Below are 20,216 nucleotides of genomic sequence, written 5' to 3' on the forward strand. Positions count from 1 at the left end.
GAGAGGTGCCGCGGGGCCCTGTGGGAAGGGCCCGGCCATTGGCCGCCGCCCATTGAGCGCCGCGCGGATTGGCTGCCGGCAGCGCGCCCGGGGCCGACGCGGGCGCTGATTGGCCGGACGGCAGAGCGATGTCACCGCCCCGCGCGATGCGGTCACGGAGCCGCCGCCGCGCCCTCGCCCGGCGGTTTGAATGTGAAGCGCAGCCGGAGCGCTCGGAGCCGCCGCCGCCGCTGCCGGGGAGGAGCCGCCAGGTAAGGCCGGGACGCGCCGCCCCGCACGGCGATGGGGCTGGGGCGGCCCCGTGCATCGGCGGCGCCGCGGCCGCCCGCGCGCCAACCCCGCGCTGCGCCCGGCGCTGGGCCCGCGGCGCGGCCACGGGCGCAGCGCACCATGCTGGGCCCTTCCGCCCGCCTCCCGCGGCCCGCGATTGGTCCGAGGCCGCTGGGCCTGCACGGCCCGCGCCTCCGATTGGCTGCGGCAGCTGCCAGTCCGAACTGCCGCTGGGGAAGGGGGCCAAGTTAGTGTGAGGGCTCTGGGGCCGCTCGGGATCTCGCCCGGCGCCGGCCCTGCCGCCCCCTCACGGCCCGGCCCGGCCCGGCCCGGCGCCCCCCGGCGCTGCTGCCCAGGCCCGCGCTTTGGGGAAGCGGGAAATGCCCCCGGCGATCCTGAGCGCGGCCGGGATGGTTTTCCCCAGCCGCTCTGCCTCCTGAGGGTTCCCGGCGCTGGGAGGCGCTCGCTCGGCGCTGCGTGAGGGGACGCAGCTGTGGGAAGCTCTTCCCGGTGCCAGCCCCAGGGGCACGGCCGCGCTCTGCCGCGTTCGGGTTTCCTCTCTGTAAGTGCTCTGCGTTAATTTCACTAAAGTCGGTGATGTATTAAGCACGCTTTATGGGTTTTTTGGGGCCTTTTCTGCAGACACATGCTACAACCCAACACAAAGCATCATATCACTCCGGCTAAAGTACCACCAGTGTTTTTCATACTGGAAAACAAACATGAGGAGCTAGAGGAAGAGAAGGAAATAAGCATATGTAGTAACAGGTCAAAGTATGTTGGTGGATGTGAATTGGTGAACAAGACTATGGACAAGTAAAGCCAAAAGCACAGGGAAACATGGGAGAGGACTGCTCAGATAGATTTTTACTTCTTGCAAAATCTGTTAGGATCTGATTTGCTTATTAACATTCATTTATTTTAAGAGGATACTGCAGCTGTCTTTTAAAATGATATAGATGCCATAACTGACATAAAAATTGTGTCATTAGAACTCAGTGCCTTTGCAAGCATGCTTACACAGAGCTGTTTATTGCACTGGTGATCAGCATGAAACAACTCCAAAGCAGGACGGGTCAATTTCAGTCACTTGCACTAAACACAAACTCCAGAGGAAAAATGGAAACATTTGCTTCCTCATCACCTTTATGGGGAGTGAACTGTGCTGCTGCTGCTGGGAAGGATGGGCAGGATTGATGGTGATGTCCAGAGGAGCATCTCCATTAAAGCACATCTTACTGTCATAGTATTGCTGTAATTTTTATTATTCCAATGCAGACTGTGAAGTGAATCTATAACTGTGGTCCAGATAAGAATATGTGTGGGAGGATCACTAGAGAGGAGCAATATGGACTTATTGCAGAGTTACTCTGTAAAAAGTATTGCATTTAAATTAGATCCCACCATCGTCTGAACTGGTTTTACAGGGAGGATAAACTAAGTGGCTTTGCACAATCTTTTGTCTCTTTATAAAAAGAGTATTTTCTTTTGAGATGTTTCTTTAATAAGGAGGGTCTGATTTTTTGAAAAAGCCCTGACTCTTCAATACACTTTGAATTGTTTTGTTTACACTTATGTAGGGCAGGACTGTTGAGCTATTTCAGTCAGGGGCAGTTTGTGGGGCTGGCAGAACAAAAGCAGAACCAAGTTCCTGTTGTGCTGAAAGGGCAAGAGATCACCTTTTGTCTGTACCTGGTTCATGTGTGCAGGATGTGTGAGCCTTTTCTGGAGTCTGGGGTCTGGCTGCCACGCTGGCAGTGACCTGTGGCTTGAGGAGTGGGATGTGTGCTGTGCCTGGGGCTGTGCTTGTGAGGTGCTGTCCAGAGAGTGCTTCTGTGGGGTCTGCTTTTGGATGGGTAGCTTTAGGACAGATTGTCTGGTCTCTGGTTGTAACAAAACTACTTGTGGGTTTCAGGTTCTGCCAAAATGGAGCTCAGTGATGCCAACTTACAAACTTTAACTGAATATCTAAAGAAAACACTAGATCCAGATCCTGCTATAAGGCGTCCAGGTAAGTGATTCTCATGATTGAGAACAGAAAAGTTCTGTTTCTTTTTGTCTCTCCTGTCTCTGTGTAGCAAACATCAGTGGATATTTATGCAATAACCTCTTTACAGAAGTTCTCAGTATCCTTTTAAAGCAAAACCCCCAAAAAACTAATGAAGGGTGGATATAAATAGAAATAATTTTATCTGCTTTTTGTGATTTTATTTTTCTGTATTCTTGCTCTTTTTGTTGTTGTGGTTTTTTTTTGTTTGTTTGGTTTTGTTTTTTGGTTTTTTTGCACTGTTGCTGTTTAAAACAGTGCTGCTGTTCCCAACAAGTGAGGATTTACTTCTCTGGGGTTCTGGCTTTTCCAAGGTGAGGAGGCAGCATTTCCCCATCCTGCTGGGGATCCAGAGCTGTTGTTGGCAGCAGGAGTGGTGAGGAGCTGGGGAGCAAAGGAGCTGGGATAGCTCTTGTCAGACGTGTTCCTGTGAAGCTCTGGGAAGTGTTTGTGTTGGGTATTGTAACAGACACTTGAGAAATCGTAGGAGTCCCATCAGAGAAAGCAGTTGAGCTCTTGCTAACAGCAGTGTATTCCCTTACAGCGGAAAAGTTCCTTGAATCTGTGGAAGGAAGCCAGAACTATCCACTGTTACTCTTGACACTGCTGGAGAAATCACAGGAAAATGTCATCAAAGTTTGTGCGTCTGTAACGTTCAAGAATTACATTAAAAGGAACTGGAGAATTGTAGGTATTCTAGTGAGGAAGTGTGCTAAGAACTCATCGTCCTTTTAAGGTGCAATAAGCAGATCCACATCTCACCCAACTCAGAGTCATCTGTGAGCCTGCTGAGGGAGCCCTTGATCCTCCCATCCAGGTCATCAGTAAAGATATTAATCAGTACTGAGCCCGGGGGAACCCCATTAGTGACTGCTGGTATAGATAAGCATACCTTGAACTTTTAAAATTGCTAACTTTTGATTTAAGTGTGTGGAAAGATGGTAAAAGGGGTGTGAGAAGAGTAGTGCTACTAGGTTTAAGGTATCTCAAGATTGAGTGTCTCCCTGGAGGTGCTTTTCTCTTTTAATTGCTGGATGATTTCTAGGTCTCTGAACTGCAGTGCTGTCATCACAGATAATGTACTGTCACTGGTTGGGACAAGCCACCTCATTATTTCATTTCTTTAGTAGCACATCACAGATAATGTACTGTCACTGCAGTCACTGGTTGGGACAAGCCACCTCATTATTTCATTTCTTTAGTAGCAGCTTTGCACTTTTTTACTACTTGGCACTGCTGACTGGCTGGACTTGGAGCTCATTGGTGTTTTGAACTGGTTAGATAACTTAAAGTCAATGTTGGGGTTTGATTGTGTAACCTGCACCTTCCTGTATGGTCTCTGGAAAGGATGGCTCGAGACAGCTCACACAAAATCAGTTTGTGGGCTTGGCAGAGGTGCTGTTTGGTGTGGTGGAAGAGGACACTTGGTTACATGTGGGGACTTCATTGCCATGTGCACCCACCCTCACTGCTGCTCAATTGCTGACCTGAAAAGTTACCCTTAGGGAAGAGAAAAAAAATTCTTCAAAGTTTTACAGAAGGACATGATTTCTTTCAGCTTTTTTCAGATACTGCTGTTCCAGATTCATTGAAGGCAGTGTCTCTAACAGGTGTGCTTCTTAGGTTCTCCAGCATTTTAATAGTTACATAAATCAGTATTAACAGTTGGTCTCTGAAGTGCTGATCATCTCTCATTGCCTGGAGAATACTGATACGCCTATAACTTAGTTATTGTTTTTATTTTAGGTTGAGGATGAACCAAACAAAATATGTGAATCGGACAGAATAGCCATTAAAGCCAACATAGTGCCCTTGATGCTTAGCAGCCCAGAACAAATTCAGAAGCAGGTAATATGTCATTCCTGGTTGTGTCCATGAAACTTTGGGAATATTCTAAGCATGTCTTGTGTCTATGGTTATTGTCAGAGCTCAGTTCCCTTATCAGTGAGATCAACCTGATCAAATAACTTTGGGGATATTGTTACAGGTATTTCTACGTACTTGAACATTTTTTTGAGATGATTACTGTGTAATCTTATAGCTAACTTCTAATATTAGGCAGTTAAACAGCAATTCTGGACAGTGAGACTGTGCAAGCTTAAGGTGAGATTTTTGTATTTGTGTGGAAAGTAGTAGATATTTGATGCAGTGATTTTTGAATTGGACAAGGATAACCAGGATTTTCTGGGATGCTGGCAGCATCTGGCACAACTGCTGTATGCTGTTCTGTCAGTGGTGGCTCTGTTTCCTTTGCAGTTAAGTGATGCCATCAGTATTATTGGGCGGGAAGACTTCCCTCAGAAGTGGCCAGACCTGCTGACAGAAATGGTGAATCGCTTTCAGAGCGGAGACTTCCACGTCATCAACGGGGTTCTGCGCACTGCCCACTCCTTGTTTAAAAGGTGCTGCAAAGAGGGGGTTTTGTGTATGGATGGCAAAAGTTCTGTTCAGCTGGCACGTTTTACTGTTACACTTCATTTTGGGCATCTACAAAAGCCTATAGCTGTGACTGCTACGTACGCCTTTTAAGTAGTTATCAAATTGTACACCTTGCGTGGTTTTGAATCATGTTGTTTAGTTCTTGTTTATTTAACAGTATTGTTCCAATGTTCAGCACAAGACAAAATTCTGTGTGAATTAATTTAGTAATAAATGAACACTATTTAGTAATAACTAGAAGACTATTCTACCTTTCATGTGTTTCTCTCTTACTTGTCAGGTACCGCCATGAATTTAAGTCAAATGAATTATGGACAGAGATCAAACTTGTTCTTGATGCCTTTGCTTTACCCTTGACAAATCTCTTTAAGGTATTTCTTGCTGAGTCATTTCTAAAAGAAGTTTCATGTTCTAAATTGCTTGCTATGGATACCTGTAAAATTAAAACTCAAGAACTGTTGTTCAAAACCCTTAAAGGGGTTCAAATTCAAGGCATGGAGTGAGACCTAACAAGACTGATAAGAGGATGAAAAATAACCCTATTTTCTGGTTAAAAAAAACGTTTGTGACACTTTTCAGTAGTTTTTGTTGGTGTGGGTTTTGTACTTGACAGTCTTGCATCTTTTTCTAGGCAACTATTGAACTTTGCAGCACGCATGCAAACGATGCCAGTGCCCTGAAGGTTCTCTTTTCTTCTCTCATTCTAATTGCGAAGCTGTTCTACAGTTTAAATTTTCAGGTGAATCTCCTTGTTCTTGGGATAGTTTTGCTTTGTTCTGAAGAAGCTGGTACTATAGAAATCATTAGAGGCAGCCTTTAAGGCCATGCTTTATGGCAAAAAGAAAAATCACCAGCGTGTCTGCTGAAGTAAAAGCACAGTAAGGAAGGCTTATTCAAGACATTGGCTTGGCCCTTCGTAAACACAAGTTGAAGAGAGTCTGAGCTGGCACTGCTTCAAGGAGGTGTTGTATGGGGCCTCTGAGTAGGAGCTGGGAAAGGCAGGAGTCCAGTGCCTGAGTTTGTGTTCACTGTGCCCCTTTGTAAAGGTGCCTGTACTGACAGGAGCTGGGTCTCGTAGGTGAGAGTCCATCACGTGCAGCTCTGTGGCACTGCAGGAGCAGCAGTTCTGGGAGCACGGTGGGTTGTCTGGGTTTGGTCAGATCTACATTTTGGACATTAGTCAGTGTGCTCTGTGGGAAATGGTAAAAAGCTCCCTTGCTGAGGTGACATTTATTTAGTGTCTCAACATGAACGCAAGTCTGTGAAGTGTGATTGTGCCTGGATTCCTTGGCTGCTCTTCCATGGGGGGCAGAGGAACAAGGAGTTAAAAAAGGCTTGTGCTCTCTTGCTCTGAGAATGAGAGGTGATAAGTCTCATTCTTTATAAAAATGTGAGCTGTTTAGAGTCTAAGCAGCTAGTTTGTTTGGAACTAGTTGTACTCCAGGGCTCTGCCAGAGCAGTTTTTGTTTGGGAGGAGGAAGGGGCACTGTTTCAGTTTGAAGATTGTTTTCCACAGGTTGCTGTCCCTCAGTAGATTATAAGGTGAATGCACTACTTCCAGTGTAGGTATGTTATCTAAGCAGTGCAGTCAGAAATTAAAATGTAGATGTATGCTTTTCTTTCACAGGATCTTCCTGAGTTTTTTGAAGATAACATGGAAACATGGATGACAAACTTTCATAGCCTTTTAACTTTAGATAATAAACTCTTGCAGACTGATGTAAGTACTGCATAAACCACCTGGTTTGCATCTAGGGGAGAGGGTGGACTGACAGCTTAGGTCTAATTCTGAGCAATGCAGTGGCATATTAAGTGTATGTTGTGCTCTAGTTACCCTTCAGCTAAAGGAAGCTTTGCTGCTCTTTTGTCTTGTGTCTGTGGCTGCTCCCAGCACAAGCACTCGTGCAGCTGAGCTGGGACAGGCAGTAAAGCTGGAAGGTGGAGGGAAGAGGGGCAGACAGAACTGGGGTGGTGTTTGGTTGAGTTGTTTTTTTTAATTCCAGTTCAATTTCCCAGTTCACATTGTGGTTCCACGAACATCTGTGATCTGGGGAAGGGGAGGAACTTCTACAACTACTCCAATTCAGGAATCATGATGTAGTGGCTTCTAAGTGTATTTTTCAATGCCTTGTGTTGTCTTTTTTGTATTACATTTGTAAATTAATTTTGTGTGAATTACTGTGTCTGTTTTCAAGTACGTAGTACTTGATATGAAATGTAGGTATGATTTCTAACTTGAAAAGCAGTTTGGGTACAGATCAGCAAAATACAATAGTTCTAGGCACAATGAGAGGGATTTCTTTCACCTGTTTAGGACATGGTAAAATGGTGATATAAATACTTAACGTAAATACATTGATACTTCTAATGTTAAAGTAGTGTTGAAGTCTGGATGTTTAAGTTCTTAGTTTTGTTTTATGTGAGGATGAAGAGGAAGCTGGGTTGCTGGAGCTCTTGAAATCACAAATTTGTGATAATGCTGCTTTATATGCTCAAAAATATGATGAAGAATTCCAGCCCTACCTGCCACGTTTTGTAACAGCAATTTGGAATCTGTTAGTCACAACTGGCCAGGAAGTGAAGTATGACTTGGTGAGTTGCTAAAATCTGATCTTGTCAAGTTTAATAATAAATCACAAATGGATCAGTCATGCTAAAGCTTTATCTTCTGTCTGTGTGCTGTAGCTGGTCAGTAATGCAATCCAGTTTCTGGCCTCAGTTTGTGAGAGACCACATTACAAGCATCTGTTTGAGGACCAGAATACATTGACAAGCATCTGTGAAAAAGTTATTGTTCCCAACATGGAATTTAGAGGTAACTTTTTGAGACTTAAATTTTGAAAAACACAACAAAAATCTTAAGTAATTATCATAACATGTTGCTTTGCAGGACTAAGAATTGAGGATTTTCTCTTGTGTACCTTAGTGCTAGATTCAAACCCAAGTTTCTGCAGCAGATTGCTGTCCTGTGGGCTTTGTAGAGTTGTATGAATAAAACTAACTTTTCATGTTGAAATCACAGTGGAGGAAGTCTAGGTCATGTGCCACCAATAAATTTCTACAATTAAAGTGATTATCTGAGTAATTCGAGGAGCCTAAATAGGCAGGAATATCAGGCCTACCAAATTTAGGAAGTGTTTAGTTCTCCAGGTTTTGGTGCTCGTACTGATCCTATATTTAAAATGCAGTGAAAATATATTGCAGTGTTAAGAAGCTTCTCTCTCTTAAGTCTATGACTCTGAAATCCTCTTCAAATACGCCTGGTGTTGAATATTTGTTGAGGTTTTTCTTGGAATCAATACATCAGCCCATGGGTATGAAAGACTAATTTGTGGGACAGAAGCTAAACAGACTAGTCGGGTTGGATATTTCTTGTTAATTAATGTTATAGAAAGGTGTTTGAAAAAATAGCAAGTTGATAATGATACACCCTTTTACTATAAAAACCAGAGACTTCACTACTTCAACTTCCATATATTTTGTATTTTCAGCGGCTGATGAAGAAGCATTTGAAGATAATTCTGAAGAGTATATAAGAAGGGATTTGGAAGGATCTGGTAATCCACAGATTTATACTAAGAATACTCGGTCTTTAAATACAGCTCTAAAGAGCTGAAGCAATTTACTGAAGCTTTTATAACTTTATTTTGAAATTGAGAAGGTTTCCACACACCACCCCCAGCTGGATGTTACCCAGTCTGTGATCAAGCCTACTGTCACGACATGCTTGTCACAGTGTCTTTCTGGTTTGAACAATGTTTTTATAAGGCATTTCCTTAATTGGATTGGTATGTCTTCTGCACTGCCTGCATTCTCATTTCAGCAAATACAGCCTGTAAGTCAATGCTGAGTAGTAGCCAGTTGTGTATTTAGTTCCTGTGTGTGGAGTTTTAAGTAACAGGGAGAGACTCTTGATGCTGAGGTTGAAATTCTGCCTGGGTTTGCACACAAACTGTGCTCAGGCCAGCTGGCCAGCAGCCAGGCTGGGCTGTGGCATGTGTTCAGAGCAGTGCCTGCCCTGGGACACGGCTGTGCCAGCCCAGCTGCTGGAGTGCTGGGGGAAGCTGTGCTCTGCAGCCAGGCCCGAGCCCCAGGGAGCCAAAGCAGGCTCTGTGACAGGGCTGCCCCACCAGCAGCTCACTGACAGACACTTGGGAAGTGAGGGCATTTCCTAACAGATAGAAGAAATTACTGTATGCTTGCAGTGGAGGAGAAAATTGGAGGAAACATTTTTGAACTTTTTTTGAGAAAACATCATTCTTATCCAGGATTGGCTGCATTTTGGGTATGTGTGACATTTTTCACAAAAATGTACTGTCAGGTGTGGTGAGCCAGCAGCTGGCTTGTGCTCCAGCCTGCTGCAGTCTGATGGGGGCAAGAGTGGGAGGGGTGAAAGTGAGAAGATTCATGGAAAAGACAGTTTAAGTGAAAGAAAGAGTAAGGAAAGTGGAGAGAAGTTAGTGACTCACCATTGCCCGCAGGGAGACTTTTGCCCAGCCTGTCCCTGAGCAATGGCTACTTCCTCCAGACCCCCGCCTCAGTTTTTGTTGTTGAGCATGTCATCCAGCATGGAATATGCTGCTGGTCAGTTTGGAGTAGCTGCCCAGGTTGTCCCCTCCCAGCACCTTGCATGCCCCAGGCTACTTGCTAGGAAGGCAAAGGAGGAAGAGGAAGGCCTGCCGCTGTGGCAGTGCTCTTCAGCAGCAGCCAGACCCTGGGTGTTCCTGGCAGCTTTAGCCATTGGTACCAAACACGGCACCAGATGGGCCTCTGGGGTGGAAATGAGCTCCCTCCCAGCCAGGGGCAGTACCTTGGGGTGCACAGTGTCCAGCCAGTGCCAGCCCCCCTGCCTGCCTGCTGCCACTGCTCGGGCAGGTCCCTTCTCCTTGGCATACAGTTGTACACTAAATAAAAGGCTTACAGGTGTTCTCACACAGCAGTGTGGAGGGTTGCAGTAATTAACATGGGGTGTGGCTGTAACTTGAGAAGCTGTTACTGTTCTGATTATTTTGTTTATTAATATGAAAAGCTGTCTGCTTTCTCGTATCCTAAGAATCTTTGGTTCTCATGCAGATATTGACACCAGGCGCAGAGCAGCTTGTGATCTGGTCAGAGGCTTGTGCAAATTCTTTGAAGGACCTGTGACGGGGATTTTTTCTGGATATGTTAATTCCATGCTGCAAGAATATGCAAAGAATCCATCTGCTAACTGGAAGCACAAAGATGCAGCTATTTACCTTGTAACATCTTTGGCATCCAAAGCTCAGACACAGAAGGTACTTGTTTGTTTTATTCATGGTAATCTGTCTGCATTCAGGTGTTACAGTGCAGATGAGGCCTGCTGTTGGTTTAAGCTGCTTCAGGAAGGGAGTAACTGTGTGTACTAGCTCATGGTGATGAGATGAAAAGCTGCCCTTGATAAGATCCTACTTGCTGGTAGGCTGGAGACCCTGAAAAAGCACAGCTGGGCTAACCTGTATTTGGAAAAGGAGTATTGGATCAAATGTCCTATGGAACAAGTTTAGAAGTACTGCTAGAGATTTGACATGCTGCTACAGTTCAAATCTCAGTGTCTTTGCAAGACAGATCTGAGGCAAACATAGTAAAATATGTACATCATTTTATGCAGTTTTGCTGAAGGTTCTCAGTCTTTTCCTGAAGCCAGGTGTACACTGGTTAGTGATGTGTAATGGGAGCCAGTCTGGTAGCATTTGGGAAACTGCAAAGTTTGTTTCTATGCTATTTAATGGTAAATATAGACTAATTTATAACACTTCATTGAAAAATCTCAGTCTAAAAATCCTGGTTTAAAAAGAGGTTACATTTTTTTGTAAGAGAAAACGAATAGTAATTTTTAAAAATTAGTAAGAAAACTAGCAGCTTTTATGTCAGCATATAAAAATAAGAATTGTTTTTTGCTTCTTCCAGCATGGCATAACACAGGCCAATGAACTCGTTAATCTGACAGAATTCTTTGTGAATCACATTCAACCTGACTTAAAGTCTGCTACTGGTATGTGAATGTTAATTTTGATAGGGTATTTTTGTAATGTATCACAACCTTGGCAGCAGCCATTGTTTGTGAAGTCTCAGGCACTCCTTTATCAGCAGAATCTCTGAGATGGGCTCTTAACAGCTGGCACAGAGTCATTCTTTTTTGTTTGGCCAGCAGTGAAGGAACTCCTACAGCAAGGTGGATTGCCCCCTTACCACCTGCTCTCTGAAAGATCAGGGCATGTGTATACATGTCCTGATACATATATTAAACTTGTTGAATCAAAGTAATTTGATTTCTGTATTTGAGACCTTATGGTAAACCTCTGTGCTCTACAAAATCCTGAGAAGTTAAAATACTGAGACCCTATTGATGAGTCTAGGTTTAAAGCATGTGGTTTATTTTATACTTTAACAATTATCTCACTGCAGCTGAAGCACAGTGGCTTGTCTCAAAATGTGTAATTGAAGGCTGCTGAAATTGAAACCAGAAGGTGAAATTTCATCTGAGCTGGACTGTACTTTTAATGGTGCAGGGATGTGATTTGTCCCTAAAACTGATATTCTAACAGTGCCCATATGAAAGTGCAGGAACTAAGAAATGTAGAAAAACATTGTCTGTATTATTTTCTACAGGGAAAATGATTACTTAGTGTCAAGTGTCACTTGTATATATAGTACATGTTCAGTAATCACATTTGTATGAGGAGTATCAACGAAGTTTGCATATTTTTCTATTTCAGTGAATGAATTCCCTGTGCTAAAAGCAGATGGTATCAAATATATCATGATTTTTAGAAACCAAGTAAGTTTTTCTTTCACTCTTATGGAAAAACATATTGTAGGTTGTTACTTTATACTTGCCAAGCCTAATTTATCACACTTGGCCATATGCTAACTCAGCAGGTGTTTGTCAGCCACATACAACACTTCATACTGAATTTTTAGTTTAGAAAGTAAATGATATTGTTATAAATATCCAATTAACATGTAGTCTATATGCTGTCCATATGCTGTGGGAACACTGAATATCTTAGCTGCTTAATTCTGTGACACATTCAGACATTTCCAAGTCAATGTTAGTCCAAATACCCTTGGTTGCTTGCATCATTGCAGTAGTTGTTACAGAGTACAGCAGTTTTGTCCTTTATCTTTTCTGATTCATGAGATAGGGTGAGAAAATATGTTGCATGTTATTCTGTATTTCGATTACCTTTATTAATTTCTTACGAAATATCTGTGATACTTTTTTTTAAACCTTGATATTTTTAATTACCTATTAAGACAAAGTAAAATGGAAAGGGAAACACACATTAGAGTTATCTGCACTTACTGCCAGCTGTGGCAGAAGTAGGGACCTGCTGGTTGTTCAGATGTGGAGGAGCCTCCCAAGACACCTCCCTCTGCCAAGTGTGTCACTGATGAGCTGGGCTGTGCTCCAGAGTTGAACCATCTGTATTTTTTAACATACTTAGGATTTGTTGCTATACTTTTGTAGGTACCAAAAGAACAACTACTGGTGTCTATTCCTCTCTTAATCAATCATCTCCAAGCAGAAAGCATTGTGGTCCATACCTATGCAGCCCATGCTCTTGAGAGACTGTTTACCATGAGAGGGACAAATAATGCTACCCTGTAAGTTTTCAAGCAGAAATAAATTCATTGCTAATAGATTTTGTGTGTTAAGGATGAGAAATACCTGTAGGGGATCCTTTGTGTCATATATTATGGTGTTGTATAAGGCTTGAAGTTTCTGACTCTCTTTGATCATTAAAGAGCTGTGTTTCACTTCACAGCATTACAGCTGCAGAAATGGCACCGTTTGTAGAAGTGCTGCTAACAAACCTTTTCAAAGCTCTGACTCTTCCTGGCTCCTCTGAGAATGAATACATTATGAAAGGTAAATGCCTAATGAGTCCTGCAATGTAAGAATAACTTGGTTAACTTGAGGTAAAGGCTTACAGTTACAGGTTCCTGACATTTTTATTTGCAAAACTTATTTTATGCAAATGTGTTGAAGAGTCTGCAGTTACTTATCAGGCTATGTCAAGTCATCTTCAGCTAAACTTATGGTACCAAAGAGAAACACTAAGCATAATGGTACTAAGTTATTTCTCAAATGGTAGCCTTGCAGTGAGGACAGCTCCCTGGACAGTGTCAGGGGAGGGTCTGAGCATGAGAAGATCTGGTCATGGGGAGGACATGTGGTCCTGGTAGTGAAAGGATAGATCTGGTCATGGGGAGGACATGTGGTCCTGGTAGTGAAAGGATAGATCTGGTCATGGCCAAGGGGAGGCTGAGATCTGAGACTTGCCCAGGACATGTGGTGGCCTTTGTAAGGTTACTCGATCTCCTGTGTTCATCTCCAGAATGAGAATAAGGAGGCTTTGCTTTATGCTTTGTTGTGATTATAGATTGAATGTTCTTGCAGCAGGTACTCCTTACTCTATACCTAATTCCTTGGGATCTGATTTTAACAGTAAAAGGTAAAGGATTTAGGCAGCTGTTGAGTGGCAAAAGTGTATTTTGTCTTCAGAAGCTAAAATTTTCTATTTATTTGCAGCCATCATGAGGAGTTTTTCTCTGCTGCAGGAGTCCATAATTCCATACATCCCTTCTGTCATCACACAGCTCACACAGAAACTGCTGGCTGTCAGCAAGGTAAAGAAACAGAGAAAAAGGGTCACCTTTTACCTTTCAGAGCACTCTTGCTGAGGACTTATCTCTTGTTAGTGCTGTTCTGTTAGAATACTCTAAATAGTTCAGTATTTTCTGATGCAACTAATTTGAATCAGCATTCCAGTGAGGAACTGCCTTCCTTTTAGAACATATTCTCAGATCATTCTTCCTGCTCTCATCTGAAACTTGGAAGCAGCATATGAAGAGCAGCACACAGCTCTTTCTGTAATTGTTGTAGTGTAAATGCTTGCTTGTGCAGAGGCCACCAGTACAATAATTGGTTTTATCACAACTCCTGTATTCTTTGCCCATGAAACTTCTGAAGCCAATAATAATTTGCATTGAATTAAATAAATTACCCTTCTGCGTTAGGTGGGTAAAATTCTCTTAGTTTTTTATTTAGACATACCAAATTCTTAACCATTTACAAATAGGGAATGCCTTAGAATACCTTCATTGATTGTCCAGAAAACTTCTCTGTAGTTTAAACTCAGCTGCAGCTTATAAGGAGTATTCAATAGAGAATCGACTGGACACTTGAAAGATGGGAAAATAATCTTTTTCTGGTTTTTCTTCTGTTTGGTAGTTTATATAGAGCTTCTAAAAACCACTTGCTACAAATAAAACCCTCTCCTTTATGCCTTAGAGGTCTTTATGTTTGCTTTTATCCAGGAATTAATTTCATAAGCAACTTATGTATATTAATACATAAGTTACAAGTATCCCTAGTCTGAAATGCCACTTTAATTAGTCTTCAGTTGAAATAAAAAATATATTTAGCAAAATAAGTGAGTGGTGTGCAAGTTTGGGTTGATTTATGTATTTCTAACTTGTTTTCAGAATCCCAGCAAACCTCACTTTAACCATTATATGTTTGAGTCGATCTGCTTGTCGATCAGGATAACGTGCAAGGCAAACCCAGAGGCAGTGGGGAGCTTTGAGGAGGCTTTGTTCCTGGTGTTCACAGAGATCCTGCAGAATGATGTGCAAGGTGAGGACAGTCAGTGAGTGCCTGTGCTCTCTCCACTGGGGCTGGCTTCTAGCATTTACCTTATGGCAGGCTTTTTGTAGCACAGGAAATTCAAGGGGGGAAACATTTTCACAGTCTGAAAGTGTTTAGATTGTTCCATCAACACCATTCAACTTATTTTAAATTGCATCTTAAAATATCTAGCAATCACTACTCCAAAGCCTCTTCATATTATTCTTAATTCTATTGCCTCTTTTCTAGTAGTTTGTTTTTTTATGTTCTGAAACATTAACGGGTAGAGGAAATAGAAAGTGTATAGATGCAATGCTTGCCAATTTTTGGAATAATTACATACGTTTCTTCAGAGTTTTATTTATTGAAATCTTTGTGATAATATCAAAATTATGGGTTCAATCCACAGAGATGTAGTTTCTGGGAACTGACAGTGACCATGTTGTCTGACTTTGTAAATGCCTTCGTTTCTCTTGCAGAGTTCATTCCCTATGTGTTTCAAGTGATGTCACTACTTCTAGAAATGCATAAAAATGAAATCCCATCATCTTACATGGCATTGTTTCCCCATCTGCTCCAGCCAGTTCTCTGGGAAAGGACAGGAAACATTCCCCCCCTGGTCAGGCTGCTGCAGGCTTACCTGGAGCGGGGCGCCAGCACCATCGCCAGCGCTGCCGCCGACAAGATCGTGAGTCTGGGGGTCTCGGGGTCAGCCTGCAGGCGTGGTGGTGTGGGGCTGCACGTTGTGAGCAGCTCCAGCAAACACAGGACTTGTGTTTGGTGCTTACAGACAGAGACAGACTGTACTCTGAATGTAGCTTTTTGGGTGCTTTTCTGTTACGTGGATAGGGTGGATTCTAGGCTATTGTGCTTTTATCAACTGAGATGAAAAATTACTGCTCTTAGCTCTTGCAAGCAGGTAAGTTTCCACAGTTTTCCTGTCTTGTTTGCCTCATGTTAAACATGTGCATAGTGAGAACTCAGATTCTGTTCAGAACAGTCTTGAGAAGAGTGAGTGAGAAGTCAAAATGTGTCTTCCTTGGCCTGAACCATAAAAACTGAATCCTGGCTTATGTTAGCAAGGCTTTTGCCTTGGTGTATGCCTTAGATGGTAATGGTCAATTTTCTGGGAGGGTCACATATGAGGAATTGTTGTCTAGGATTTTATATCTGCTTTTCTTGCAGCCTGGATTGTTAGGTGTGTTCCAGAAGTTGATTGCCTCTAAAGCTAATGATCACCAAGGGTTCTATCTTCTGAACAGTATCATTGAGCATATGCCTCCGTGAGTATGAGCTGAAATTACATTTAAAGCTGTCCTCTGTAACTTTAATGATGAAGTGTATGAGCATGCCAAATGCTGATTTGTAACAACTGAAAACATCACATTTTTCAGTCAGATAGATTTGAACAATTCTATATATGTTTTCTGTGAAGTGACATCAGTAAAATCCTAGTGTGAATTGAATTAACTTTCCTTTTAAATTTCCAGTGAATCAGTTGACCAGTACAGGAAACAGATCTTCATTCTGCTGTTCCAAAGACTTCAAAATTCCAAAACAACAAAATTTATCAAAAGTAAGTTCCTTGCTGTGGTGGCAGCAGCAGTGCAGAGGCGCAGCGGCGGTGACTCCCAGGGTTGCTGCAGGTGTCACCAAGAGGGGTGCAGGGGGCAGTCACCATAGCAGGTGACACTTCATGAAATTGAGGGAATGGAATTCAAATAATGAGCAAGACTTGCATATTTCTCTTCCCTTCCTAGTGTGTGATGTCATTATTGAAAATGTCTCCATTGACTCTCCAAGCCAGAGCAGCAAACTTCCCCTCTCAGCAGCACTGACCACACGTGCTGTAGTTACTGTAGCTGTGTGTTAGTGCTGTGGAATATCCCATGCTTGTGCCATTTGGGTCTCAGTATGACTAAACTTATTGGTAAGGTGTGATGTTAAACTGGCAAAGCTGTGACAGGTTATTGCAGTACATATTCTGGTTATTCGTGCTGTCATGAGAAGATTGTCGTAGTTATTAAATTATTTTAATGATGCTATTGCTACCAAATTATGCAGTGTCCATTACTTAGCCCTATAAAATCTGGTTAATGCCACCTGATAGGACCAGGAATGATAAAGTTGCTTATATTTGTCTTCCACAAATAAAGTTGAAGTGGTGCTTTTAATATACTGCACCTGTGGGGGTTCATACCTCACCTCAGAGTCTGCATTGTGTGGAGCTTTCTGCCAAAAGTACAGTTTTTGGAAGAGTTTCTTTGGTTCCTGATCTGAAAAAAATTGCAAATGACTTTTCTAATGCCTTTTTATAACTGCTGTAAGGGGAAAAAGGAATAACTTGTCTTGTTGTACCCGTTTTGTGTTGTGGTATGTGAAAAGATCAGTTTTTGTGCAAATTTCAAGGCAGCAAGTTCAAGTACTTCGTTTAAACTGAACACACATAGACTGCCATTTCTATCCCCTTGAAAAACTTGGAATGCAGTTTGCTGCTGACTCTGAAGCTGTTCTTTTGTTTTCACCTTAAATTTTACTTTGACTTTTTTTTTGTTACAGGTTTCCTTGTCTTCATTAACTTGTATTGTGTAAGATATGGGGCATTAGCTCTGCAAGAAATATTTGACAGCATACAGCCAAAGTTAGTATGTTTTGTTTGTTTGGGTTATATTTAATATGGCTGTGTTATTTTTATCTATTGAAGTAAGAAAGAGTTGTCTGTTTAGCTAGGCTGTCAAACTACATTTATCACTAATTTGACTGGCCAAATGTTTCTCTCAGTGTGGTTCATTTATTTGTCTAGAAAGTCTTCTTTTTTTCTGAATTTCTGACCACAGTTCCTCACTGATAATCCAAGTTTCTAATTTAAGAAGATTATAAAAAGGAAAGACTGATGTTTTTAGTCATTATCCTTTGTGAAAAGTTTGTATGTGCAAATGTCTACTGCAACAGGGCAGCATCTTAACAAATTATCTGGTTGTTTCTGTTCCCTAGTGACTCATACTGTTTCTGGTTCTCTTTTGTCACCATAAGGAAATGAGACTTTCTAATACTTTTTCTCTCAATGCCACCATAGGATGTTTGGAATGGTGTTGGAGAAAATTATAATTCCTGAAATCCAGAAAGTGTCGGGACAAGTTGAAAAGAAAATCTGTGCTGTTGGCATTACCAAAATATTAACAGAATGTCCTCCCATGATGGACACTGAGTACACCAAACTGTGGTAGGTACCACACTTCTTCAGGGTGTGCTGGTGAGGCTGTTGGAGTTACTGAAAATGGGAGCTCAGACCAAAACACATTCTTGTTGGAAACTCCACTGTGATCTCCTCAGACCCACAAGGCTGTTTTAGGGCTTTCATCCTGCTCCTGTTTTTCAGCAAATGAAACTGTATTTTCAGAGAGGATGACAGAACTGGCTTGAGATGTTCTTGATGGAGATAGCATGGGTTTGGCTAGCTGGACCTTTAGGGAAAATAGGGAAATACATTTTAGGAAATCCATTTAGGGAAATACACTGCTTTGAATTCTTTCTGAAAAGCTAGGTTCAATTTTGACTTACAGCTGTTCTAGTCAGGAGATCTAAACATATTCATAACCTGGCAGAGAAACTAATATCTCAGCATGAGAGTGGAATTTTGGGGAAAGCTACCAGGGGAGTTTGATTGTCAACCAGTCCAGCATGCCTGGTAGTTTGAATTTGGTGACAATCACTGGATCCCAGACTAGATCCCCAGACTAGAACTTTGTTTTTAAAGTACTCAGAGGAAAGTTGTGATTTGGAAAATGACTTCTCTTTTTAGGTATGTTTCATGCCAGTTTGACCTGTAAACACACACACTGCTCATGCTGTTGATAGGAGTTATGCCTGTAAAATATTCAGACCCACAGTTCTGCTCCAGCATACCTTGGGCATTTACAATTTCAGTAGCCAAGCCAGTACCTGCAAAGGCTAAAGTGTAAGGGGCTCCAAATAACCTGAGTGTTCTTGTAAAATACAGCCTGACCTAACATACTCTAAGCTCTGCACCTCTGCCCTCCCCCTTTGCTGCCAGGATTCCTTTGCTGCAGGCCCTCATTGGCCTCTTTGAGCTGCCTGAGGATGACACGATCCCTGACGAGGAGCACTTCATTGACATAGAGGATACTCCAGGCTACCAGACTGCATTCTCCCAGCTAGCCTTTGCTGGGAAGAAAGAACACGATCCTGTAGGTCAGATGGTGAACAATCCTAGAATCCATCTGGCACAGTCTCTCCACAAACTGTCCACAGCGTGCCCAGGCAGGGTAGGTGACTTGTGCACTTGCATGGTGATGCTGCATTCTGCAGAGAAGAGACACCTTCCTGAGAATGCCTCCCTTTGCTAATAACAAAATCTCTGTGGATAATCAGCAAAATGAAGTAGGTCATAACTAGACAGCAAGATCGTGCTGTGTTTTATTCTTCACTGAAATACAGCTTTTGTAAGGTTTTTCCTTAGGAGCCTTAGAAAGGCTTTATTTTCACAGCACATAATTTTGCAACAAGTTTAAATATGCCATTTTAAAAAAGAAAATTTACACACTTGATGGTCTATAACTAATATGTGTCTCGGGTTTGGTTGGTTGCATGCTCTTGTTGAATTCAGGCAGCTCATACAAAATTAGGGTGAGTGTACAGTTAACTCTTGTAGGCCATAGCCTGTTTGTTTTCCCCAGAATTTGGGTAAGTTTTCCCCAGAATTTGGGTAAGACTGCCTGCTGCTTTCCCCTGGGTAACTGCTGCTCCGTGCCTGGCCCTGCGCAGCAGGGGCTCGTGTTTCACCCACTGACACCTCTGCTCCCCTGTGCTGCAGGTCCTGTCCATGCTGAGCACCAGCCTGAACGCAGAAGCCTTGCAGTATCTCCAGGGATACCTCCAGGCTGCCAGCGTGAGTCTGCTCTGAGCTGCAAGACTCCACAGCAAGCTCAAAAGCTGCTTTGCTGTGCAGGACGTCGACACTGACTCGGCCATAGCAGAGCTCGGACAAAACGAAAAAGCTGCTTGAAATTGTATTGCAGATTCCATCTTGTAAAAGATAGGTGTGGCTTTGAGCTGAAACTGAAGGATTTGATGGTTTGTGTACTCACAGATAAAGGTGGCTAACTTCCATTCCCAGTTTAATGTCAAAGGGAATAGTCATAGCGGTTTGTTACGGGCTTGGTTTGAAATCTGCATCTGCAGTGTTTGGATAATACTTGGAAACGTGTGGAGAGCCCTGGCTGTAGAAACTCACTTCAGTCACTAAAATTCCTTTTCATTTTAATGTTGTCCTTTGTATTTCTTTTGTCTTTCCTTAAACTTTATCTGAATTGTGAATAAATAAGAAGTACTTGTTTAAAATGCCTGTCACTGTGCTCTTACTCTTTCAGAAGAATATCGTTGTTTTAAAAAAAGATGTTTTACACGTAGGATAGCATGTGGAATAGTGGGACTGAGGGTTTTTCTTTCCATAACGGTGTAGGTGCATTGTAGGGTCGTACAGAGCACATCTGACACTGGGGGAGAAGAGCAGAGCTGTTTCCACTCAGGCTGCTCAGCAGGAGGCACAGGGGCTGTGGAACAGGCAGCTGTGCCCCGGGAGCAGGGATCAGGCTCCAGGGCGGTTTTCCTGCTCAAAGCCGTGACCCGGGAGGTGTCCGGCGGGTGCTCTCCGTGACTCCTCAGGACGGAACTGAGGAGCTCTGGGGCCTGGAGCCCCGAGGGCAGCGCCTCGGCTGCTGCTGCTTCTGCTGCCCCTGCCCCTGCCGCCGCTGCTTCTGCCGCTGCTGCTTCTGGTGCTGCCCC

General features: G+C 42.9%; 1 protein-coding gene across 2 annotated transcripts; it reads left to right on the forward strand.

The window, feature by feature from the left end:
• Positions 1 to 134: 134 nt before the first annotated feature.
• CSE1L (chromosome segregation 1 like) lies at positions 135 to 19,772 on the forward strand. 2 transcript variants are annotated; one of them, XM_041417841.1, is made up of 25 exons: positions 135 to 251; positions 2,186 to 2,281; positions 2,862 to 3,004; positions 4,064 to 4,165; positions 4,574 to 4,719; positions 5,037 to 5,127; positions 5,388 to 5,495; positions 6,384 to 6,476; positions 7,181 to 7,348; positions 7,442 to 7,571; positions 8,248 to 8,313; positions 9,830 to 10,032; positions 10,685 to 10,769; positions 11,494 to 11,555; positions 12,249 to 12,385; positions 12,547 to 12,650; positions 13,314 to 13,411; positions 14,270 to 14,420; positions 14,891 to 15,099; positions 15,597 to 15,694; positions 15,902 to 15,987; positions 16,971 to 17,052; positions 17,488 to 17,634; positions 18,466 to 18,697; positions 19,246 to 19,772. In XM_041417841.1, the coding sequence occupies exons 2-25, from the start codon at positions 2,197 to 2,199 to the stop codon at positions 19,333 to 19,335; spliced, it is 2,916 nt and encodes a 971-aa protein (XP_041273775.1). In that variant the 5' UTR covers positions 135 to 251; positions 2,186 to 2,196; the 3' UTR covers positions 19,336 to 19,772. The 2 variants fall into 2 exon arrangements, with proteins under 2 accessions (XP_041273775.1, XP_041273776.1); XM_041417842.1 differs by lacking the exon at positions 135 to 251 and adding an exon at positions 719 to 832.
• The last annotated feature ends 444 nt before the right edge of the window (positions 19,773 to 20,216 follow it).

This window comes from Onychostruthus taczanowskii, unplaced genomic scaffold, assembly GCF_017590055.1.
Source record: "Onychostruthus taczanowskii isolate IOZ18803 unplaced genomic scaffold, ASM1759005v1 scaffold57, whole genome shotgun sequence".
Lineage (NCBI taxonomy): Eukaryota > Metazoa > Chordata > Aves > Passeriformes > Passeridae > Onychostruthus > Onychostruthus taczanowskii.